General features: G+C 37.9%; 1 protein-coding gene and 1 long non-coding RNA gene across 2 annotated transcripts; both read right to left on the bottom strand.

Moving 5' to 3' along the window:
* Positions 1 to 6827: 6827 nt before the first annotated feature.
* LOC115794993 (sialic acid-binding Ig-like lectin 10) lies at positions 6828 to 16888 on the bottom strand. Its single transcript, XM_030750728.1, has 13 exons — positions 16813 to 16888; positions 16325 to 16434; positions 12421 to 12828; positions 11875 to 12195; positions 11634 to 11741; positions 11127 to 11276; positions 10175 to 10456; positions 9387 to 9644; positions 8817 to 9071; positions 8456 to 8732; positions 8200 to 8307; positions 8041 to 8113; positions 6828 to 7738 (listed from the first exon to the last, which is right to left on the bottom strand). Exons 2-13 carry the CDS (start codon positions 16383 to 16385, stop codon positions 7400 to 7402), a joined length of 2640 nt encoding a protein of 879 aa, XP_030606588.1. The 5' UTR covers positions 16386 to 16434; positions 16813 to 16888; the 3' UTR covers positions 6828 to 7399.
* A 6029-nt stretch (positions 16889 to 22917) lies between these two features.
* Positions 22918 to 23825, bottom strand: LOC115794966 (uncharacterized). Its single transcript, XR_004021218.1, has 3 exons — positions 23769 to 23825; positions 23386 to 23480; positions 22918 to 23141 (listed from the first exon to the last, which is right to left on the bottom strand). It is a non-coding gene; the product is annotated as an uncharacterized LOC115794966 (long non-coding RNA).
* Between the last annotated feature and the right edge of the window lie 2750 nt (positions 23826 to 26575).

The raw sequence follows: 26575 nt of genomic DNA, 5'->3' as shown, positions 1-26575 counted from the left end.
TGTAGCCAACCTTTACATGGAGGAAGTGGAAAGTAAAGCTCTTGGTTCTTTCAAAGGGATGGCACCTAGCCACTGGTACAGATATGTAGATGACACCTGGGTCAAAATCAAAACCCAAGAAGTAGAAGCCTTCACTCGTCACATTAACTCAGTGGATAAATACATACGTTTTACCAGGGAGGACACCAGAGATAACAAGTTACCATTCCTGGACTGTACGGTGCTTATCGAGGAAGATGGAAGCCTCAACATTGAAGTTTACCGGAAGCCCACACACACAGACCAGTATCTCCTCTTTGACTCCCACCACCCTCTGGAACACAAACTTGGGGTGATCAGGACCCTACAACACTGTGCGGAAAGTGTTCCCTCTAAGGCAGAAGGGAAGCATAAGGAACACACACACATTGAGAAAGCCCTCAAAACATGCGGTTACCCCAACTGGGCCTTCATCAAATCAGCTAAGATGCACAGGAATGAAGGCCAAACACAAACTACAGAGAATAGGAAGGACAAGAGGAACAACATTGTCATCCCATATGTGTCAGGCTTGTCAGAGAAACTCAGAAGAATTTTCTCCAAGCATGACATCTCAGTATACTTCAAACCAAGTCACACCCTAAGACAAAAACTGGTTCATCCCAAGGACAAACCCACCAAACACAAGATCAGCGATGTAGTGTATGCTGTTCAGTGCAGTGAAGAGTGCTCGGACCTCTACATTGGTGAAACCAAACAGCCTCTTCACAAACGAATGGCACAACATAGAAGAGCCACCTCGACAGGACAAGATTCAGCAGTACATCTGCATCTGAAGGAAAAAGGGCACTCTTTTGAGGATGCCAATGTTCACATTTTGGACAGGGAAAACAGATGGTTTGAAAGAGGAGTGAAAGAAGCCATCTATGTCCACTGTGAACAACCATCATTGAACAGAGGAGGTGGATTACGTCACCAACTTTCCCCCGCTTACAGTGCTGTCCTGAGCTCCCTTCCCAGACGTCTCAAGCCCCATTCACACCTTTGTTCCAGTGACCTCAATAGGCCACAGGAAACAATGGAGCGGAGTCCTAAATTGGTTTCAACTGAAACCACTGATTAAATATGACCCACGCCCCCTTCACACCTGGGCACATGTGTTCACGCACATGATCAATAGAGGGTCATAACCACCTCCAGGGGACTACGCCCACAGGGGTTTAAATACCTGGGTCTCTCCACCATTTGGTTGAGAACTGAAGAAGCCTTTCGGATGAGAGGTGAAACGTCTTCAAGAAACAAAAAGAAGTCCAGTCGCTTTTTTCAAGCTCCAGAGACTACTATGACCTGGATGACTGAGAATCTACACAGATGTAAAAAGAGTACTTCAAAAGGCATACGTCTGCTGAATGGCCTCTACAACCCAATGGTTGTAGAGGCCTTTCAGCCTGGGCTTTGGGAATGGGCTGCTGGAGACCCCAGGGTTAAAGCAGACAAAAAGCTGGTTTGTCTTCCCTAAAGTCTGAGTGTGCTTGATTTACTCTGTCAGGACCCAGTCAGGGCACAAAAAAGCCTGGCGCTAAGCTACCTCTTGGTCTAAGCCACCAGTCTGTCAACCTAGCTCGACAGACAGTTTGAGCTCTGATAGCACCTTCGGCAGAAATGCAGACTGAAAGATAACCTGCGAACATTCCAGAAAAAAACCTGCAGCAATCCCTGTGAACTGACAAGATCATGGAGCATGATTTCTTAAAAAGCTCAAAAGATGTGATGTGATTACTGCTACAGAGGACAAAGGTCAATGGACCGGGTCTCAGAACAGTGGCGGCTCCAGAAATATTTTTCTGCAGGTGCTGGGGGGAGTGTTAGATTTTTTTAAATCTAAAAAGAAGGAAATTTTTAAGCAAAAATAAAGCTAGTGTCTGTTACAGTACTATACTATTGAAGTGTTATTGTTAAAGATAATTTAGCATGACACTGAATCAAAGATTGTCTTTAACCAGCTGTTATCAGAGAACTTTCCATGTGGAGCGAGTCAATTTTAAATCCTACATGTGGCAGCTTTTACAAGCTTAACATTTTTCTACATTTGTTGCATTCATCTCACAAACAGTGAACTTTGTATCTTATTAGTTTAACTCTAAATTCAGCCCTCCACAGAAAAGAGGGAAACAGTGAAAGCAGGTTGGTGTTTTTGCTTTAGCATGGATTTCAATACTAATCTGTGACACTGCTCAACATGTTCAGCACAGAAATGCACTCATCACACTTCTTTTTATGTTGTTGCTCACGTGGTGCTTTCAGCTGAAAATGGATACATGTTTGGGAAACTGAAACCCATGTCAGTGGCACTCCTGGCTGTCACTGACAGCCAACTTCTAAACAATCCAACGCTGAAGATGTATTAAGTACTTTGTGCTCCTGCAAACACACACCTTTAATGGAAACTGTGGCCTGCAGGAATTTATGATTAGCAGACCGTTGAAGTTAAAAAGCAAAAAAAGCCCAAAACACAAAACGCTGGGCTAAAAAGGATCATGACAGTCAGTACATAACATATTGCAGTACTTTTAGGAAAAGTAATGAGTAATGTGTAATACATTACTTTTTTTTAAAGAACAACCCCAAAACTGATTAAAATAGTAAACAGTCACATTAAAAAATCCTCGAGACAGATTAAATACATTAATTCTCAGCATCTCCCCATTTCAGTTGCAAACGCTTCTACATATTTGGACTTCTCTTTTTTGAATCTATTTATATTCTGCAGTACCAACACTGTTGTTGTGTGATCTTATTTTAACACCCTACAACTCAACGCTTTACTCTCTGTATATGTGGAAACATATTTGTAGGCTACTTGAGGTGCAAAATGATAGTTTCATATATGTATGTTTGTGAGAGAGAAAGCAAATGAAAGGAAAGGATATTGTATAGCTAATGGTTCCATACAGGAACACACAAATGCACACACAGAACAGCAAAGTGCTGTAATGGATATAATATTCAATTTTGATTCTATTCAATTAACCTTTTGTTTTTCTGTTTTTGCATGAATGCCACTATTTCGATACTTTGCTGATTCAAGCATCATGCTGCAGACTGAAAACATGAAATCTGAATATCCAGTAAATTACAACACTACCAACAGTTAGCAAATTATGCTAAAGATGAGCTGTATTTTTATACAGGCCCCTTTTAAAAAGCCAAACTGAGAGTTTGCTTGCAGTCTTCACATATGCACAAAAATACTGACTAATCCCCGACTATAACTGCTCTCTGCTGAAAGGCACAAAGTGTGAAAACACTGAAAACATTATGCAAACATTTCCTGTGTTTTACTGTTTGTTTGACTTACCAGTGTATGAAGAAAAACTGCCTCTCACAATGGCAGCACGATTATCAGCATGACTGTCAGCTGCCATCATGAAGGACTGTCATTGTCATGGTCCTGGGCCGGTGGCCCAGTGTTTTGTGTTGTCTTGGTTCTTTTTCAGTTATGTCTAAAACAAACAACTTTGACTTTGACACAATGTTTAGTCAGTAGGTCACCATTTATTATTATATCAGTGTTTTATGAAGATATTAAGAGACAGATATTAAGCATTTATTTGACTTCAATCACATAAATAAGGTTAATGCAAATGTAGCAAAAAAAAAAAACAACTTCTTGTATGATGCAAAATATAAATCAGTAGAAAAAACATTTTAAAGCAATTCCAGAGATGTCACTAGGAATAAATTATTCACACGCTAAACAATAAAAAGGGCAAGACCACAAACACTTTGTGGAATGAGGAAAGGGAATTTCTCAAGAGTCAAACATCATACTTCAAAAAAAATAGTGAAAAACATCAGTGAATGAAAAAGCTGATTTAATTTTATTTGATTCAACTCTTTTTCAATTCTCCAAGCTGGCATAAAAATCTGTTCCAGCTCCAACAACTGATGATTATGATTATACTGCAAAATCTGTCAGGTGTGAAGGTGGAGGAGGAGATGGTGCAGATGGGGTTTACAGTGTTGTATGTAAAGCAAAATAATATCATTTAAATGTCGTACACATGCATACGTTGTCTTTTTATGGATGAGATAATGGGATCTGAGGTGTTGTGGAGTATCCTTTACTGACATTTTCTTTATCAATAAGGGTGGAAGAAAATTAAGCTTTAAACCATATTGTATAATAGAGAAATATAACATTTAAATTCAAAATAAAAATAAAATCTTATACATATTGAAATAAGATGAAGCAGATCACTGTGTCCTCAAAAAACAGCATGTTTAAGTATTATCTTCACTCTGTTACACTTGCTAGTTCAGTGGCGGCAAATAACATATTCTGGCAATCTGTGGGTTTTCTGCAGGGACATGTATGTACTGTCTTTGTCCTCTGGTTGAAGCTTTTTTCTTGAGTTCCTGTGTGAGGAAGAAAGAAGACTGAGTCTTGAAAAGTATCCAGTGTGTCTACAGAGCCTTTAAAACATAAAGTGTAGGTTTAATAACTCACCAAAGGAATGCAAAGTAGATTATAAAGATCACATTCACAAGGATCGATACAACAGCAATGGGTAAGAGAACTGCTCCTTTTACACTAAAATTACCTGCAATTCAAATTGACAGTGTAAATATTCTCGTCATGCTCTGCTGTTCTGATTACTGACGTTTAGGAAGAAAGAAGAGGAAAGTTTCATGTACTATAACATAGTTATTGATTATTTTAGCAATCAAATATTTTATCAACTGTTCCATCGACTAGTCGAGTCATTGGATGAGAAATATTTTGTTTATTGTGTTTACATATTTATTACATGTTTATTGTGTTCCCTCTGTTATGGTAGTGACTGGGTCAGTACAGATTTGTTGTAGCACCCTCTTGTGGATGAGGGGGGGTAACTGTTGGAACATTGAATAAAGAGAAGTCACCACATTTAACAGAGTCGGTTCTGAATACGTGCAGTAGAGAATAAGAACTAACAAAACACCCTCTACAAAAGAACTAATCCAGGAACTGCAGTAAACATGCAATAATTAAAGCAAAAATTAAAAGAAAACGCGAACAGTTCACATCACACCAGCTAAGGATGTTGCATGCTCAGTTTTTTAGTCATTGCGGTGCATAAATATACTTTACCTGCTATTCTGAATGCACTCCTAAAGTTTTCTATGGTCAGCACATTTGTGACTTCTGTTCCTGAAACACTGAGTAATGAACAACTTACACTGCAATAACAGCACTCATGCAGTAAATATGTGTACATTACCTGTGATATAACAGGACAGCATTAGGTCATCCATAATATTTAATGAATTCATAATGATCTCTTAATTTCCCCATTACTTCTATAAAAGTGAGCCTTTACATTGCAATTTTAATTTTTAAAAAAGATATTTTGAAAGATATTATTAAACTTTTTTTTTTTTAACCAGTCATGGCTTGTTTTTCTTCACTCTTCTCTCCTTGCTGATCTCTGATGACTTCCTCTTCCTCGCCTCTTTTCTGTTTCTTCTTTCTTCTTACAGCAAGATTTCAGGAAGTTTCTGATCACTGAACGTTACAGGCCGACTCTCATAAAGTTCTTCTATCCCACTACATATGTCATATATTTTATCACAAAATGTTCATCATTGATTAAATAATATCTACATGTATTAGTAAACAGTGTTTGTTTTATGAACAATATTACAGCAAAACTGCCAGTCTGATTCATGCTAAATTCACACAAAAGATGGTCACATTTTTGCTGTAATTGGGTCAAGGTCAGGGTAAATTAAAAAAAAAAAAACCTAAAAAAAACTACTGGATTAATCTGATATTCAGTGCATAGTTGTGGGGGGCCAAGAACTAGTGCCAAACCGAATGCCATCTGGATCCAATCTGGATTCTTGATTTGCAGGCTACATGAATTTAGCATAAGAAAGTCCAATTAATGCATACATGGACATATCTCAGCTAAAAAAAGACACATCCTCATTTGTTGCAGTAAGCATATCAATATCTGCAAATATTTGACACATCCTTTAATTATCAGTCCGAACACTCAATTCCTCTATTACAGCACATCCGACAAATTGCATATTTTCTCATTATAAGCGATAAAGCTTTTAAAAAAAATAAAATCAGCATAAATTGAAAATTATTTTCTTTCAGCTTTTTAAATCTTGGAAAAATATGGGCATGGACAACAGGACCTATGTGTTATCTTGGTGATTCAGTGTTTGTAGAGCCACATGTTTGTGACCTGAACAATGTTCAAATCAGCTAAAATGTCTGCAGGGGGCGGGGTTTGTTGTGCCTGACGTCACTTTGTTCCTTTTTATATGGTGCAGTATCTGTACTGTTCTTAGCACCTGCTGGGCTCTCTGTATTTGTCAAAACTTCTTGTTTGCACTTGAGTTGTAAAACTGTAACCATTTAAACTAAGAACCATGCAGCAGTTTGTTGATGTTACTGCTGACACAGTTCCTGTGTAAAATTAATGATGTACAATAATTTACATGTTGCTGACTTTTATTCATCCTCCACCCCAAATATTACCAAATGAGTTCATGAATTTGCTCAATAATTCTGACACTTAATGAGATCTTCTGATAGAACACGATATGATGATAGGACATCCTAACCATGTTAGATTATTGTCTGGTTGAAATGTAATAAAACAGTCTCCTTCAGTTGAACACCGGAGATATGACTGAATATGCCAACAGACATATTCATGACATGAAATATGTCCATATAAACCTGTTTGTGTTACACCATTCACACAAACAGCATCAGATGTGTATAAAATGTTCACTTTTATTATTTCATCATATGAGACCAGACAAAATACAAAAAGCTGCAGTGAGGCGGCGGTGATAGCCCACACCATCTATATGACTTTTGGCACAAGTGGCTCACTCTGCCCCCCCTCAGGTGAACACAATGATTGGCCAGAAGAAGCCAAAGAAGAACATAAAAGTAAAATAAACAAAGAATGATATAAATAAAACTGAGAACAGCATTAAAAATGACCATAAATCATCAAGAGCTAGCTTAGATTTGTTTCCCATAACCATACTTTAGAGAATAAGCTTAAATATAATGTCTTTGTCTCGCTACTTTATTGTCATTAGCCTAAATGTCAAGATTTATGAATGTAAAATAGACACCTAAACTTATATTTAATCCAGACCTCTATCCCAGCCGTCATAATGTGCGATGAGGAAATTCTGTCTTCATTCCTCACTTTGAATGGATTAATGAATTTGCAGTCTCTGAACAATTTCCAGCACGCTGTGAACTTCATGCCTTCACATGCTTCACCAAAGCTTTATCATTCATACAAGCAATGACATAAATTGTCACTTCATCACATCAATCCATCACAACTGATGAGATCAAAGAATCATCACTAACAACTCCACAATCAAACGTTCCTCAAATTTCATCAGTTATATCATTCACAGTGGCGTACACTGCCTCATCTCCTCCTTCCTTGTTTTCAGGTTCACATTGTTTCATCTCCAACTCCACCATCAGCTTCTCCTCTTTAGCACAGGAAATTTCTTCTTCCTCCACAGCATCATTTTCCTGTTCTTCTTTAAGTGCTTTCTTAATTTCAGCATACTCTGTCTTCGTGCTCTCTTGCCTCCTTGTTGCCTCCCTGCCAGGGTTTCTTTTCAACAGGGATAAATTAATGTTGGCATACACCACTGCTGTTGGCCCACTGTTTGAGTTCAGGGTCAGATGGTCGCGTAATGCTTGACCATAATACACCTGTTGGGTACAATGGAAATGACTGAGTCATTCATGTCTTTCAGTGAGATTGTGCTAAACTACCTCTCTGAATGTCATTAAACTCAGTAAAATAATGATGTGCTCATAAAAGGAACCAATTAATTGTGGTACAAATCTGACCCAATTTCATAACAATGCAGAACCTTGGAGCAGGATGTGCTCCTTTATGTGTGAACATAAAACACCAAATAGTTAAATATGAACACTTCAGTATTCTAAAAAATTGTGCAAAAAATCACATTTTAATAAATATATCAAAAAAGCCAAATGAGCATAAATACCAGTTGATCATCTCGACGTGTCTCCATCTCAGAAGTCTGATCTGAATTTTGAGAGCTCGTCCGTTTATTTCTGCTGAAAGAATATTTTTACAGAAAAAAATATGCTTAATTTTATCTACACAGACCAACTATTAATAACAACAAAAGCAAATGGTTTACCTGCAGTAATTTTTGGCCAAACAAATGATTGCTGAAAGAAGTACCCCAGTCAAAAATGCAATGATGATTTTCAGGTATCCCAGACTAAAACCAGACGACTGCTCTGCACTCAAAGGACAAAAAGTTAATGTGCATGTTGCTTTTATTATATACAGTATGTGCAAAACTGAACTACTATCTAATCACAAAGGTTGCATTAAAAATGTAGTAGTGAAAAACGAAAATCAGTGATAAAAACTGTTTAGTTGGAGAACACATACCAGACAGGTTTTTCTGGATCAGGTTTTCTCTTTCTTCTCCATTTCCATTGTTGCTGACACATTCAACAGTGCTGTTGCCATGGTTTTTTAAACTCAGACTGACAGTGCTGCTGACTGTGTGGTTTGTCACAGTGGTAATGACAGAGTACTCAGTGTGGTTCTTCAGGAGCGGCCAGTTAATGGTAGGTAAAGGAAACCCTTCACTGATACACACACAGGACAAAACCTCTGACTGACGCACACATCCGGAGCCATCGAGGATCTTTGAAAACCCTGTAAACACAGAATCATATGTAATCATGCATATTTGTAGTGTAAATATGAATTTCAGTTTCAAGATCAGTGCTGTCTACTTACAAGTCACAATCACTTCAACATATGACGTCACAGTTGTGTCCAGATGTTTTGCTGTACAGATGTACTGTCCAGAGTGTTCTGCTGTCACATTACGGATTACAAGTATAGATGATCCAGTGTCATTGTGGTCTGTGTTGGAACTATGATTTTTCCACACAATCAGAGCTGGAGGGAAACTTTCAACACTGCAGGTCAGATTCAGAACATCTCCCTCCTTAACAGTTGTATTTCCAATAATCTGAGGTTTCCTTTTATCTGCAGAGCATATTTAAGGAGGGAGAAGTTAACACTGGCATGAATCCCACTGACCAGAAAAATGTTAAGTCACATACTTTACAGTCATGAAGACACTGGCCTGCAGGAAAAGGCTGCTGATGTTAGCACTGCTATTGTTAACCACAAAGTAATCTAATGTGTTCTCATATATTCATTGTGCAAAGTGACACAAATTTCTGCTGCATTTGTAGAATGAGAAAAGAAGTTTCACATGCCTTTTAGATACACTCCCAACATCTGTAATGCTTCATTTCAATAAATATTCTGTCTAAAGGCACAAAGTTGTGTACTTACATATCACTGTTATGTTGACGTCATCCTTGAGGGTGTTGTTCATATATTTAGCTGTGCAGACGTACAGTCCAGAATGTTCTGCTGTCACATTCTGGATGAGAAGTGAGGCTGATCCAGTGTCACTGTGCAGGTCTGTGTTGAAGCTCAGTTGTTTCCACACAATCAGAGCTGGAGGGAAACTTTCAACACTGCAGGTCAGATTCAGAACATCTCCCTCCTTAATGGTTGTATCCCCAATAATCTGAGGTTTCCTTGAATCTGTTGATCACATTTCAGTAGTTTATTTAAAGATAAGCAGGGAGAAAACAATTCAAAGAACTCTTAAATATTCAACAAACTTTTTTCTTTTTTTAAATACAGGCTGATGATGAATTAAAGGAAACCTAAACCTAATCCACTGACCGATGCAGTACAGAACTATGCTGTGGGGACATTTTGCTGATTATGCTCCACGTAAATTGTCAAAACACCACAAAAGGGAAACTCATTTGGAAGAATTGTTTTATCCCACCAATAGATGTCCAGAAACTATAAGAATCAATATTAAACTTGATTATAGCTGTTATGGCATCATGTGGTGACCCAGTGTTGTAATAAGAAACTTCATGTTGAAGTTTCCTTTAATTAAAGTATCTGTATCTACATATTTTTATTTAATGAACATTGAAAGCCAAGATCGTAAACTTTGTGACAGATCACAAAACTCTTAGGTAAGAAGATGACCTATCAAATACGTGCAACTTTGAATATAAATTTAAGATTCATGAAGATTAATACTGTCTACTTACAAGTTACAGTCACATTAGTACATAAAGTCACAGTTGTGTCCAGATGTTTTGCTGTACAGATGTACAGTCCAGAATGTTCTGCTGTCACATTCTGGATGAAAAGTGTAGATGATCCAGTGTTACTGTGCAGGTCAGGATCAGTTTCATTGTGAAGATTTGTGTTGGAAATTATTTTTTTCCAAACAATCAGAGATGGAGGGAAACTTTCAACACTGCATGTCAGATTCAGAACATCTCCCTCCTTAACAGTTTTATTCCCGATGATCTGAGGTTTCCTTTTATCTGTGGAGCACATTTCAGTAGTTTATTTAAAATAACGGAGAAAACAACTCAAAGAATTATTAAGAACAACCATCGATGACAGTTAGTACTATCTACTTACAGTTTACAGTCACATTAGTATATGAAGTCACAGTTGTGTCCAGATGTTTTGCTGTACAGATGTACTGTCCAGAGTGCTCTGCTGTCACATTACGGATTACAAGTGTAGATGATCCAGTGTCACTGTGGTCTGTGTTGGAACTATGATTTTTCCACACAATCAGAGCTGGAGGGAAACTTTTAACACTGCAGGTCAGATTCAGAACATCTCCCTCCTTAACAGTTGTATTTCCAATAATCTGAGGTTTCCTTTTATCTGCAGAGCATATTTAAGGAGGGAGAAGTTAACACTGGCATGAATCCCACTGATCAGAAAAATGTTAAGTCATATACTTTACAATCATAAAGACATTGACTTGCAGGAAAAGGCTGCTGATGTTAGCACTGCTATTGTTAACCACAAAGTAATCTAATGTGTTCTCATATATTCATTGTGCAAAGTGACACAAATTTCTGCTGCATTTGTAGAATGAGAAAAGAAGTTTCACATGCCTTTTAGATACTCTCCCAACATCTGTAATGCTTCATTTCAATAAATATTCTGTCTAAAAGCACAAAGTTGTGTACTTACATATCACTGTTATGTTGACTTCATCCTTGAGGGTGTTGTTCATATATTTAGCTGTGCAGACGTACAGTCCAGAATGTTCTGCTGTCACATTGTGGATGAGAAGTGAGGCTGATCCAGTGTCACTGTGCAGGTTTGTGTTGAAGCTCAGTTGTTTCCAAACAATCAGAGATGGAGGGAAACTTTCAACACTGCAGGTCAGATTCAGAACATCTCCCTCCTTAACAGTTTTATTCCCGATGATCTGAGGTTTCCTTAAATCTGTGGAGCACATTTCAGTAGTTTATTTAAAATAACAAGGAGAAAACAACTCAAAGAATTATTAAGAACAACCACAGATAACAGTTAGTACTATCTACTTACAGTTTACAGTCACATTAGTATATAAAGTCACAGTTGTGTCCAGATGTTTTGCTGTACAGATGTACTGTCCAGAGTGCTCTGCTGTCACATTACTGATGACAAGTGTAGATGATCCAGTGTCACTGTGGTCTGTGTTGGAACTATGATTTTTCCACATAATCAGAGATGGAGGGAAACTTTCAACACTGCAGGTCAGATTCAGAGCCTCGCCCTCCCTCACACGTGTAACACCAGTGATTTTAACTTCCTTCATATCTATGAGACAAAAATATATAAATTACACAACAGTGTAGTTTTCTTGACTTTCTGACTTTCTTGCAAGACTAAAGTTGATGCTTTAAAATTAAATAGATTTCTGAAACAAAAGACAATTTGAGATCGTACTCACAGTTCACACTCAGAGCTGAAGTCTGTTCTGTAGCCAGTTTGTTTGGAAAGTTGATTTTGCAGGTGACATTGGTGTTGTGATATTCAGCTGAAGGGTCAAAGGTCAAAGTTGAGGTGTGTCTCTGTGTGAAAGCTGTCAGATTCTCAGTCTTGAAAGCAGTGATGTTCTCTGTAATGTGAGATTCAGTCCCTCCTGCTCCTCTCCATGTCCAGGTGATTTCAGGAACAGATCCAGAGCAGAGACCAGGAGCAGTGCAGGTCAGTGTGGCCTGCTGTCCCTCTGTCAGTGTGGGAATCATTACTGTGGGCTTCTGAATGAGACCTAATGGAAATGCTGGGCATTAGTGGAATTAAATCCAAGCTCAAATAAGAGGATATTTTCTGGGCTGTTAGTAAGAACTGCTGCAGTTCCTACCAGCTGACCACAGAGGTCAACAAATTCACAAAATTAATTAATACTTAATTAAGATCATAAATAAAGTATGTTGTTGTACAAGACTGAATATCTATTTTTCTACATATTTGTTCTTGAAGAAGTTTTTCATACCTTTAACAGAGACATTTACTCTTGTAATGAATGTGAATCCACTTTCTTTCCCGTTCAGGTCACCATTAACTCTGAGCTGATATGATCCAGAATCTTTCTGTTTGAGATCATTAATGATGATGCTGCAGTTGTTCTGACTCACATCAGGCTCCAAAAGTGACACTCGTCCTTTAAATCCAATCTGAGGCTTTTTGTCTGTGTTTTTGTCGCTGTGAAATATTATGTCAGCATCACCACATCTTTCAGTAGATGCTTCACATTTGAACCAAACTATATGTTTGGGTGTAAAGTCAGCAGCAGTCCTGAAAGAGCACGAGATCACAACACAGAGTCCAGCCTCTGCTCTTAGTTCTTGCTCACTGAGAGTAACACAGTATTCTCTGTCACAGTGTTCTGAGGCTGAGACACCTGTTAGTGCAAAAGAAGATAAAGACAGTAACAAAGAATATTTAGTATACAGCAGTAAACATGATATCTAATTAAAGATACTGGATTAATGTTGTTTTACATAAGCTGCTTTTAAATGCTGTAGTCGACACAACAACCAGAATTTCACACATTTCTTAGCCTAACATATAGTTGGGGGCGCGGTTATGTTCTGCTGCTGACCCCATGTTCACCACAGTGTGATTGTGATTAGGTTTTTATGTAATTTTAAATTCTGCTACGTGTATATGTGCTGGTTTACAGTTTGATCATTGGAAGATTATTCAGTAGGTTTTTTTTTGGCGACATGATGAATCCTGGTATCCTTGGAGTTTTTGTGATCCTCTTCGTATGGACACTGGGAGGAAACGCCAAGGAATGTGTTACACACGGTGACCAGGTTAATTGGTCTCAGAGGCAAATTATCACTTACTCTCGAGAGACACTGCTTGCCCTTAGGGTTAATGCTGCAAGCCTAGAAGCGAATATTGTTTTGCCTATGGAAGATGTTATACGGCGGAAGAAGATGATTAAAGTAAAAAGGCGAGGATCCCGGGGAGGTATCAGAAACCGGTTAAGGAGACGATGAAGGAGGCACCCTCTTCCAGTGATCACTCTATCAAATGTGAGATCTCTTAACAATAAAATGGATGAGGTGATACTACGTATGAAATTCGAAGAGGATTTTCGTCACAGCAGCGTGATCTGCTTCACTGAAACCTGGCTGAATTGTAATCACACTGTGGAGCTGTATGGATACACCGTGATCCGAGCTGACAGAGACAAGGTAAAATCTGGAAAATCAGTCGGCGGTGGGCTGTGTATGTTTATTGATAAGAACTGGGCTACGCAGTTTACTATAATTGAACAGTCCTGCACTAAGAACTATGAGACCTTGACTGTCTCCTTTAGGCCTTTTTACATGCCCCATGAATTTGGACAACTAGTGATGCTGGTGTACGTTCCAGGTCCGGACAATAAGGAGGCCGCAAATCATATACTGAACACCTACAATTCTATGCAGGAACAATCGGCTGAGCAGCCAGTATTTATTCTGGGAGGTTTTAATACGCTGTCTCTCACAGCGCATCTCCCAAATCTACAGCAATACATTGACTGTCCGACTCGTTCCCAGCCATTCTTGACTTATGTTATGGCAATATTAATGGGGCCTATAAGGTGGTGTGTAGGCCTCCTATCAGGAAATCAGACCATAATGTTATCCATTTGCTTCCTAAATATAGACAGTTAGTAAAGGTAAAACCTGCAGTGAAAACTATAAATGTTTGGAATGAGGAAAGTGAACAGACTGGAGTGTTTTCTTTGATACAATTAATGATCCACACGAGTTGACTGATTGTATTACATCATACATACAGTTTTGTGAGCAATCTGTGATTTGCACTAGGAAATTTACTGTGCTCTCAAATAACAAGCCGTGGCTGTCAAAAGAGCTTAAGGGATGTCTTAATGAGAAGAAAATTGCATTTCTTAGTGGGGACACTGCAGCCTTTTATGGTAAAAGGAGAGAACTTAGGTCTAAGATTAAAAGAGCAAAAATTGAATTTAAAAACAAGGTTGAAAGTCAGTTCTGCACAGGGAACCCTCGACAGGCATGGGAGGGTCTTAATAAGATGATGGGAAGGGCTCCTAAGAGCCGGGTTCAAAGTTGTTCAGTGGACAGCCTCTCCTTTGCAAACAATTTAAATCAATTTTATGCTCGTTTGGATACTGAAGACCTTAAGGAAAGTACCGGTACCATAATGGCTGATGTAGCTCAAAGCCCGACAATTCAGCTATCTAAGAAGTGGTGGGTAATTGTTTGGAAAGGATTAAGCCATATAAAGCATCCGGGCCGGATTCTTTGCAGGGACGCATTTTAAAGGTGTGCTCAGTACAGCTGAAGGGTGTCCTGACTAGACTGTTTCAATTTTTATTGAATACATGTACAGTTCCAAATATATGGAAGACATCTATAAGTAAACCACTTCCCAAAAAGCCCGGTTCCAAAGCTCTTAATGATTTTCGCCCAGTGGCTTTGACCTCTGTACTGGCTAAATGTATGGAGCGAGTGGTTAGTAGATATCTTACCTTAGATATTGTGGATCATTTGGATCCTATGCAGTTTGCATATAAGCCGCAAAGGGGCACAGAAGATGCAACATTGTGTTTGGTTAACGTCGTTGCACGTCATTTACAGCAAACAGATGCTCAGGCAAGAATTTTATTTGTTGATTTGACTTCGGCTACAATGAGGATACATATTCTATCGCTACAACTAATCAACATGGGGGTAACTCCAGGACTGATTCACTGGATTAGAGATTTTTTAACTGATCGTCCACAGAGGGTCTGCATTAATCATGTTTTATCTGATGAAATTATTGTTAATGTGGGGGCTCCACAAGGGTGTGTTTTATCATCATTGCTTTTTTCTGTTTATATAAATGACATGCAGCTCCAGGATGGGAATGTGAAGATGTTTAAATATGCTGATGATATGGCTGTTGTTGGTCTCTTTTTTAAGAATTTAAATCCTGATTATTTTGCTCAGGTGCACAGGTTGGAGGAGTGGTGTAAGTCTCGCTATGTGTTGATTAATGTTGACAAGACAAAAGAGCTTGTCTTGAATTACACAGCCCCTGTTACAGGGCTTTCACTTTCTGGTCAGTCTGTGGAAGTTGTTAACTGTTTTAGGTACCTGGGAACATACATTGATGATAAGATGAGCTTTATGGAGAATGTTGATTACATCTGTAAGAAAGCCAGTCAGAGATTATTTCTTATTAGGATGTTAAATGGCTTTGGTGTTAGCCAAAACATTCTGGAAAGAGTGTACATAGACTTGATTGAAAGCATCCTGACATTCAATATCTCAGTTTGGTATGGTAACCTGACTGTGGCAAATAGGAAGAAGTTAGACAGGATTGTTAGTACTGGAGGAAAAATTGGCTAACAACAAAGGTCTTTGGATATGCTGTATCTGTGTGCTGTTTTAAGGAAAGCCCAGTCTATTGTTGCTAACAGAGAGCACCCTCTTCATTCTGACTTTGAATTGATGCCCTCTGGACGACGTTATAGGATGCCCCTAGCCAGTAAAAAGGTGGATAAAAGATCATTTGTGCCAAATGCAATTACAGTAGTATAGTGAATAATAATATGATGTAATCTCTTTTAATCATTTTATTGGAGTTTTTATGTATTTATATGATTGTATTATGTATGAATGTGTGTTGATGATTATCATCAGTTGGTAAACTGAAGACAATTTTCCACTAATGTGGACAATAAAGCTATTCTTGATCTTGATCTTGAATATTTATTTACAATGACACCGGTCAACAGATGACAGTAAGAAGACTAAATTATGATCAATTCTGGGTGAGAATAAATGTTTATCATGTTTTACATATTAATATATAAAAGTAAAAAAACCATATCGGCAGAATTACTGAATTACAAAGGAGGAGATCCAAACCTGTGCCAGCACTACTGCCTCTCACAGAGAAAAGCAGAGCTGCCCAGATGAGAACAAACATCCTCGATGTTCGGTGCTCAACACTTTCAGGCTCTTACTCCACAGAATAACTAATCCAGGAGACACAGTAAACATGCAGAAATTAAAACTAAAATGAAAACAAAGAAATCACACAAGTTAAAGTTGTCGCATGTTCACTTTTTTAGTCATTGTGATGTGACAACAACTGTGAGTACACCACTACCCCAAAGCTTTGTGTGGTAAAAATATTTGTTCTTTAAACAATAATTAATGAACAAAAATAATCCTTATAGTGTAACCATAGCACTCATACAATAAAGAGGACAGCATTAAGTCATCTATAATATCTGATGACTGTATAATGGTCTCTTAATTTCCTCAGCACTTCTATAACAGTGAAAAAGCCTTTAAATTTAGATTTTTGTTTTTAAAAAGATACTTTGAGACATAATAAACGTTTGCTGCACCTGTTTTGTCTTGCTTGTCTTCACTCTTCTCTCCGTACTGATCTCTGCTGACTTTTTAAACTGAAGTTTCTCTTCCTCGTCTCTCTCTCTTCTGGTTTTCCTTCTTGCAGCAAAATTTCAGGAAGTTTCTTGTTACTGAACATCGCAGACTTGCTTTCATACAGTTCTTATATCACAGTATTTATATATTTTACCACAAAATGTTTATCGCTGGCTAAATTTGGTTGTTTTTTGTTCCCCTGAAAAATCGAATCTTGGGAAATTGACATTCCAGTAAAGGTACCTCAGAAAGTTTCATAGATTCAGTTCAGTTTTTTTAGATACTGTTCTTTAAATTATAAGTTAAAAATTCTACAATATTAGAGAGAAAACATGAGACATACAAGACATTTAGCTTGTTTTTTTACATCAATTCAGCATCATAAAAGACCTACAGCATCTTTAATTGCTATTAAAAGGCTTTCCTCTGCGCTCATGTCTGCATGTATTAAGATAATAAACAGTAATGTTAAGAAAAGTTCCTTGAGAACGATTACATGTATTATAGAATTCAAAAGAAACTCTTTCTCTCACCATTTCCCCATTTCAGCTGTACACGGCCTCTCTGCAAACACTTCTGCATATTTAAGCTTTTTTTTTTAAAGTCCTATTTATATTGTATCTGTAACAGTATCTGTACTGTCATTAATATTTGCTGTGAAATCTTATTTTAACACTGTATAAGGCACTGCTGTGCTCTCTGCATTTGTGCATGCATCTTTAACCCAAGAACAAAAGAACCATGCAGTTTGGTGCGTGTGTGTGTGTATGTATATGTGTTTGTGTGTGAGTGTGTGTGTGTGTATGTGTGTTTGTGTGTGTGTGAGACAGAGAGAGAGAGAGAGAGAGAGTACAGTTAGAAAATGTTGGTCATGTAATTCGAGCACTGCTGCCTGACCGCCAACGCCAGAGGCATCCACTCTCGTTCACTGCACCCTTCCGTGATCAGCAGCAATGTGCCCTCCGGTCTGACGGATCAGTTCAAAGGCCTCTTTGAATTCTCTAAAATAGGCCATCACCGAGTCACAAACTGACTTTACTGATGATATTAGACAGGAACAAGCTGTGAGTGCAGCACAGCAGGTGTGGAAAGCAGCCAAAGCTGCTGGAAATAAATTCAACAAGAAGTGGAATCATTGTTCCAGAAATGGAAACTGTACTCAGTAAACTGCAGAAAACAATGATGGATTTTATTCATGAGGTATCTACATTAATTCTACATATTTCTGGCATATTTTCGTCTATGCTGGCCCGAATATTTGTGTGTAATCTGGTGATTGTCGTCCAGGACTGTTGCCAACTTTTGTGTAAAAAAAACTTGGTGTCGGCTGTCTCAAAAATCACTCTAATTCGCTAAAGGTCTGGGGAGCGGGGGGTGATATGGTTCTATCAGGTCTTTAAGGTAAGATGGGGCCTGATTATTCAAGACCTTGTATCAGAGAAGAAGAATTTTAAATTAAACAAGACAATATTCATACAAAACAAGCAGCTGAACTGAATGATTTAACTAATTATGGCCATTAACCAATGATACAAAATGAAATCAAAATAGGGCAACACAATGTGTGATATTTTATTCTGGATGGATTTTGGATCCCTTAATTGTCAGGACATGTGGATACTTCTTTAAGACACTCTGGCTTGCACAGCCAAGCCCCACAGCTCATCTGTAATACAGCTGTGCTGGTGTGAAGACACTCATAGTTTGATCATGACTTGTACTCTGGATGGGAGGAGAGTACCTGAAAATGCAACCGCCTGCTGAATGACCTCTCCAAGCCAACGGTTGTAGAGGCCATTTGACAAGGGGCTGCTGGAGACCCCAGGGTTAAAGCAGACAAAAAGCTGGTTTGTCTTCCTAAAAGTCTGAGTGTGCTTGATCTACTCTGTCAAGACCCAGTCAGTTCACAGAGAAGCCTGGTGCTGAGCTACCTTATGGTCTAAGCCACTAGTGGCAAGTGACCGTAGCTCTACAGACTGGGAAGCAGAAAGGCTGAACGATAACCTGCAAATATTCTGGGAAAAACCTGAAGCAATCCCTGTGAACTGACAAGATCATGGAGCATGATTTCTTGAGAAGCTCAAAATGTGCATGAAAATGTGTTGTCTGCTACACAGGACAAAGGTCAATGGGCCGGGTCTCAGAAGTTTGATCTACTCTGTCAAGACCCAGTCAGTTCACAGAGAAGCCTGGTGCTGAGCTACCTCTTGGTCTACATTTGTTGCATTCATCTCACAAAACTTTGAACTTTGTATCTTGTTAGTTTAACTCTAAATTCAGCCCTCCACAGAAAAGAGGGAAACAGTGAAAGCAGGTTGGTGTTTTTGCTTTAGCATGGATTTCAATACTAATCTGTGACACTGCTCAACATGTTCAGCACAGAAATGCACTCATCACACTTCTTTCTATGTTGTTGCTCTCGTGGTGCTTTCAGTTGAAAATGGTTACATGTCTGGGAAACAGCCACCCATGTCAGTGGCACTCCTGGCTGTCACTGACAACCAACTTCTAAACAATCTAACACTGAAGATGTATTAAGTACTTTGTGCTCCTGCAAACACACACCTTTAATGGAAACTGTGGCCTGCAGGAGGCCTGGGGCAGCACGTGTTAGCAGTGGTTAGCACTGCTGCCTCACAGTTAGAATACCATCTGGAAGGCCTGGGTTCGATTCCACCTTGGCCCAGGCCTCTCCCTCTCTCTGTGTGGAGTTTGCATGTTCTCCCCGTGCTTGCGTGGGTTTCCTCCGGGTACTCCGGTTTCCTCCCACATTCCAAAGACATGCACTTACTGGGGTTAGGTTAATTGGCTACACTAAATTGCCCATAGGTGTGACTGAGTGCGTGAATGTGAGTGTGAAAGGTTGTCTGTCACTCTGTGTTGGCCCTGCAACAGGCTGGCAACCTGTTCAGGGTGTACCCTTCCTGTCGCCCTATGACAGCTGGGATAGGCTCCAGCCCCCCCGCGACCCTTAACAGGATGTGCGGAAGCGAATGGATGGATGGATGGATGGAAGTTGAAAGAGTTCAAAAGCCCAAAACACAAAATGCAGGGCCAAACAGGATCATGACAGTCAGTACGTAACATATTGCAGTACTTTTAGGAAAAGTAATGAGTAATGTGTAATACATTACTTTTTTTGAGAAACAACCCCAAAACTGATTAAAATAGTAAACAGTTACGTATTAAAAACTTCTTGAGACAGATTAAATACATTAATTCTCAGCATCTCCCCAAGACAATCCTTTATTCTCTGTATATGTGGAAACATGTTGTTTGTAGGCTACTTGATGTGCAAAATTATAGCTTCATATATGTATTTGTGAGAGAGAGAGAAGGAGAGAGAGGGCAAATAAAAGCTAATGGTTCCATGCAGGAACACACAAATGCGCACAGAGAACAGCAAAGTGGTGTAATGGATATAATATTCAGTTTTGATTCTTTTCAATCAACCTTTTTTTTTGTTTTTTTTTTTTTTGCATGAATGCCACTATTTTGATACTTTGCTGATTCAAGCATCATATTGCAGATTGAAAACATTACTGTAACACAAAGTTCACATTAGATACACAAAAAATATATATTTTTAGGTAGGCTATAGTTAGTTCTCTAGTCAATAGATAGTTCTCTGTTCAAGTGTCACTTGAATAGAGAACTGAACATGTTCACAGTAGTGTTTTATTTAAGAATCTGAATATCCAATAAACTACAAAACTATCAACAGAGAGAAAATCAGCAAATTATGCTAAAGATGAGCTGTATTTTTATACAGTACAACCCCTTTCTAAAAAGCCAAACAGAGTTTGCTTGCAGTCTTCACATATGCACAAAAATGCTGACTAATCCCCAACTGTTCTTCTCATTTGACTAAAACTAAAAACTGACTTTGACACAATATTTAGTCAGCAAGTCACCATTTATTATTATATCACTGCTTTATGAAGATATTAAGAGACAGATATTAAGCATTTATTTGACTTTTGATCACTGTGTGTCATTAAAAGACAATGTAAGTAATTTCTTCACTCTGTGACACTTGCTAGTTCAGCGGCTGCAAATAACATCATATTCTGATGATCTGTCGGTTTTCTGCAGGGAAATGTATGTACTGTCTTTGTCCTCTGGTTGAAGCTTTTTTCTTGAGTTCCTGTGTGAGAAAGAAGAAAGACTGGGTCTTAAAAAGTATCCAGTGTGTCTACAGAGCCTTTAAAACAAAGTGTAGGTTTAATAACTCACCAAAGGAATGCAAAGTAGATTATAAAGATCACATTCACAAGGATCGATACAACAGCAATGGGTAAGAGAACTGCTCCGTTTACACTAAAATTACCTGCAATTCAAAATTACTGATGTTTAGGAAGGAAGAAGAGGAAAATTTCATGTACTATACTAGTTACTGAATATTTTAGTAATCAAGTATTCTATCGACTGTTCCACTGACTAATCGAGCAATTGGCTGAGAAATACTTTATTGTGTGTACATACCATATTAACATATTTTGAAGAAAACAGTTTCTTAAATGCAAAAATAAATGACTGCAAATAAAGTAATGTTAAATAAAATAAGGTGTATAAAGAAAGTAAGCTAAGGTATGTAATAGAACAACCTTTACTCTGTCTTTGTGAAAGGCTTTTTTACATTAAGGGGAGTCAAAAAGAGTTCTGATAGTATTTTATTCGCTTTGGTGTGTGTTTATGTGTGTGTCTGTATGCTTCAGTGCGCTAATAAATAAACGAGGATGTGTGGCTGTAAGCCTTTAAAGGAGCATGTGGTGGCTGCAATGAAGAAACATGAGCATATCAACAGTCTCAGAACTGAGGCGGCCCTGTGTGTGGATGCAACGTTTCCTGCTGCAGAAAAAGGACATTCTATTGGTGTGGATGTTAATAAGTAATGTTAGGTCAGTGACTCCGAGTTATACTGGCCACAATGATCCCAACCAGAAACGCCGTTAATGCTGCAATGGAGACTTTATTATTCATTAACAATTGACTTGTACAGAGTGATCGTCTAAAACATCTATGAACAGGTGAAATGTTAAATCTTTGATTGCTCTGGTATAACAGAAATATTTTAGTTCTAATACTTACCTGTTGTATTGCTGAGATTTGCTGCTCCATTACTGTTATCGCTGACACACTTAGTGGTGTTGTGAAAGGGTTTCAGAGACACAGTGATGGTGCTGGTGACTGTGCAGGAGGACACATTGGTTGTTACAGAGTACTCAGTGTGGTTCTCCACGTGTGGCCATTTGATGGTGGGTAAACAACACCCCTCACTGATACATGTACAGGTCAGGTTCTCTGACTGATGCTCACATTTAAAGGTATTCAAGATTCTTGGAACAACTCCAGATGCTGAAGAAGAATCTTAGCATCAGGTCAAAAGCACAGAAACCTCATATGAGCATATAGATCTTATTCAGGCACCGCATGTAAGAGACTCTAGAGATTTCAAACGGATCTCTTTAGATTAAATTTCAGTGAGAACTGCACAAAATAACCAGAGACAGAACTCCCATCCTAAACTAGTTCATGCTTCTGACCTCCATCCATAAACAGTTACAATTAAATTTGCTTTGCATGTTTTAGTACAAACTGTTCACCTTGTGTTAAGTTAAAATATTTTAATTGTAGATAATTGTTACAAAGAAGATGCAAAAGCATGTCAGTGTTATGAAATAAAGTTGAGCTTTACATAGTTATTATTATTATTATTATAACTACTTTAGCCAAGAGTAATACTCACAGGTTTTTGTCTTCTGTGTAGTTGCGCTAACATTGGTGCTGGTAGCGTTGGTGGCCACAGTTGAGCTTTTTTTCTGTGTCTCTGAGAATATGAAGAAAAAACATGAGCATCAGCATAGAGACATTACTTACTTTGATGTAGACATACTATCACTGTTAAATATTTTAAATTGAAAAAAGTACAACTTGAGGCTGAAAAAAGAAATCAATGTGCAGCCATTTGCCGTCTTCTCAACGGTGACAACAACTTGAGGTTATTGATGATGATGCTGCAGTTCCTCTTTTTCAGGTCAGACTCCCGCAGCGACACCCGCCCTTTACTCTCAGAGTCAGAAGTTTTGTGTTTGCTGGAGTCAAATATTGTTTTATTAGACTTTCATTGTGCTTGTACCAAATTACACTTTGGACATCAAACCATCTTCTGTAGTAAAGTAACGGTGCAAAACACATACTCCAGCCTCTGAGGTTACATTGTTTTCACTTAGCGTGATATTGTATTTTTCCTTTGCACAGCTTGACTCACCTGTTCTAGAACCTGCAACTGTAAAATGAAAAGAGACAAAAAAGAAGAGAGGATGCTGAGATTGTGGAAAATCAAAAGTGATGTCAACAAAGACTATTTATGTTAAATGATGCCTCTTTTGTTTCCGTGCTGTTGCTTTTTGATATATTTGGCCTGATGTATGCCTGACATTAATTATAGTGATGCAGTACACAGATGTGTTTTCTAAATTCATTTTTCTTTACATTCAAATGTTGATGATTTAAATGGTTTCTTTCTCTACCTCTGTCAGCAAACAGCAGAATCACCCAGATGAGAGCAAACATTCTGATTTAACAATTTAGGCAGCAAGTCTTCTCTCCACAGGATAAACTCTTCCTTTTAAACGCACAAACACAAAAAAGGTGCCATAAGAATACAGAACATTCGGTGGATGATGGAATCAAATACAGGAAGTTATAGTTACATCTCATTAATACTGCAGTGTAACCAATAAACTTGGGTAGGATCTCATTTAAAGCAGGCAAAGAAACGATGAATGAAAATCTCCCGTCTCCAGACTTCTTCATTTAAGTACACACAGCTCATTTTAAAAAGCATTTTATAACTTACTGAAGAGCGAGCACTGCGGTGAAAGTTATTCAAAAATGGATAAAGGAGTTTTACCTTTTTTCTGTCTGAATCTCCTGCTCTGGTTTCCACACACTGATCTCTGCTCTGAACGGACTCTTCTTCTCTTCCTCTTCCTCCTCGGTTACTTCTCTTTGCACTTCAACAAGTTTCCAGGAAGTATGCTGGCCATTATTTCCTCTTAGACTGCCACCACACTTAGATCTAAAAACCTCCTGTCACATTATGATGTTTATGTGAAGCTTTAACGCCAGTGAAATCAAAGATCATCTTGTGTGTGAATTGTGACACTTTGAGATATTTTGGGGGATTCAGGTATTACTGCAGTTGCATTTAAAAACAAATTTCAAGCAATCTATCATACATTATTAACATTAACGTTGCCCAATATAGAATCACTTTATTCTCTGTTATTCTTTTTATCTTCCTGTTCATACTTTGGTATGATATAGTCACAATCATTTCTAGCTTAATACAGTAACATTTTTTAAATCTTACCCTCTTAAAATAATGGCATAAGACATTTTTTTTAATGAAAGTTTTATTTTGGTTAAATCATCATATTTTTGATGTTTCAGTTTTTTGTCTGAAAAAAAAGACTTAGGCCATTAATTTAAGAGGGTGATGATACATAAAAGGAAATACAGTGACTTTGAAAAAATACAGTTTGAAAACTAATTCAATGAGAATGTTTTTTATTGTGAAATTTGCGCATCATCTCATCTCTTTACTGTGATAAAGAAAAAAGAGTCCCACAGAAATGGAAATATAATATAATAGAGAAACTATAATTTTGAAAGATATTGCCTCAACTTCTCAATTTGCTCAAGTATTTCCTTTGGCTGGTTTGTACAAGACTGGCCTGCACCAAAAAAATAAATAAATAAATGAAAAATAACCCCATGGATGTTTTGTGCAAACAGCTTCCTTTCATTTACACTGTGGTTGTCATGGTCCTGGGCCATGTGCCCAGCATGTTAGTTCTGTTTTCACTGAGTTATATGTCCTCCTTTGTTTTGGTTTTCATTATTTATCTTTGTTTCTGGCTTTATTAGTTATGGTTTACATTTTGATTTCCTAGTTCCCTTTGGTCCTGTCTCCCCTGCGTCTGTGTTCTTGTGTCTGTTTTGTCCTCTTGTCATGTCTCCGGCCTCCTGTGTTTTTGTATTGATTTTTGTTCCCAGTGTTTTATCTAGTCTGATTCTGGGTCCCGTGTCTGTGTTTCCTGTTTTATTTTGGCAGTCTCGTGTTCCCTGTGCTTTGTGTTTAGTTTTGCTTCCCTTGTGTCATTAGTTTAATTTGTTCCACCTGTTGTGCCCTGCTGTTTCCTCTTGCCCTAATTACCTGATGTATATTTAAGCCCTCAGTTTTCTTCTGTTCACTGTTGTGTTGTTGTCAGTATTTGCCACGCTGTGTTTCACCAGCCTACTTAGTTTCTTTTAGTCTTGGCACCCATCTGGTCCCAGTTAGCATATGTTTGTCTCGAGCCTTAAATAAACTATGTTCACTCAATGCCTGTTGAGTCCTGCATTATGAGTCCAATCCCACCTGCCACACAGCACCTCATGACAGCGGTAAAGTTTTAAAATTAGGCAACTTCTAGCGACTGTGTGAAAAACTTCATGTAAAATATGGGCTGATGTTATCACATTTAATTGGCTGAAATTTGTCACCCTTTTGACCTTGAAAATTGAGATAATATATTATCAAAGTTAAACCCTGTACTTTAACACAAACTACTACAGACTGTAACTAAACAACTCAAGTCTACTAATTAAAACTCATACATGTGTCTACTTCTTGCTTTTGTAGTACTTAAATACATTGGTGTTTGTTGTGTGGCTGATTTAATGCACATTCGATTGTTATTATAATATAAGTAGTAGTTGTAGTCTAGCATTGTAGCATATTTCCTTCTAATTAAAACAACAAACTTTAGTTTTATTATTATTAAAATGGAAATGCTTACTGGCTACTTTAGGACTGTACTTCCAGATTTGTGTTTAATTCTTGTCTTTTGGTGTGTGAAAGTTAAAATAAAATAACATTGTGTAACCAGTTAATCTTATATTGTGAACTGGATCGAGTTTTCCACCCCTGGTTTTTAGTATGTTGCATTAAAGACACCAAGAAGAGTTCTTTTCTTTTACCACTTTTACACAAAAAACTTGCATCACTGGCACCACCTTTTGGCAGAAGCTGTGCAGTCCACATCGACCTGTAGCTTAGGTCCTCAGCCCTGGCTGTTAAGTTTTTAAGGTTTAAAAGAAAATTTGATTTTTGGGACCAAAACAGCAAAGGTGTTCTCGCCCCTCCTCCACTGTGGCACAGTCTGTAAGGCTACTGAATGAAATAATTTGAAATAATTATCAGATTCACTCTGAGTTTAGTTAAATATAATTTTAGCTGTATTTCCCCTGTGATTCAATTTCATTAAAATGATTAAAAAAAAAGAAGAAAAAGACCTTGATGGTTACATGAAGCCACTAATTCTCTGTGATACACTATACAGAGGTGTGTGATATGCACAGAATAATGTTAGCATACAAAAAATTCATAAAGATTGAGACTGATATGAGAGATTTAAGTTTCATCTTGGCTATGCTTTTGTCTTCTGAAGCTGGAGTTATTATGTAGATTCATTACATTATGTACGTAGTATATTTGACACCTGAGAGTTTCCTTGTATGAAATAAGTGGAGCAGTATAGTCACCAACATGACATCTTTAGTTAAGCTCAGGGTAGGTGGCACTAGGCTGTAGTATATCATATTAAAAGAATAAACACTAATAATTTCAAACCAAAATGAGAAATTTGTAATATGTACATGAGAATTCTTATG

The sequence above is a fragment of the Archocentrus centrarchus genome, chromosome 16 (genome assembly GCF_007364275.1).
Source record: "Archocentrus centrarchus isolate MPI-CPG fArcCen1 chromosome 16, fArcCen1, whole genome shotgun sequence".
Taxonomy (NCBI): domain Eukaryota; kingdom Metazoa; phylum Chordata; class Actinopteri; order Cichliformes; family Cichlidae; genus Archocentrus; species Archocentrus centrarchus.
The sequence above is the reverse complement of the archived record's forward strand: the minus strand, read 5'-3'. Positions and strand labels throughout refer to the sequence as shown.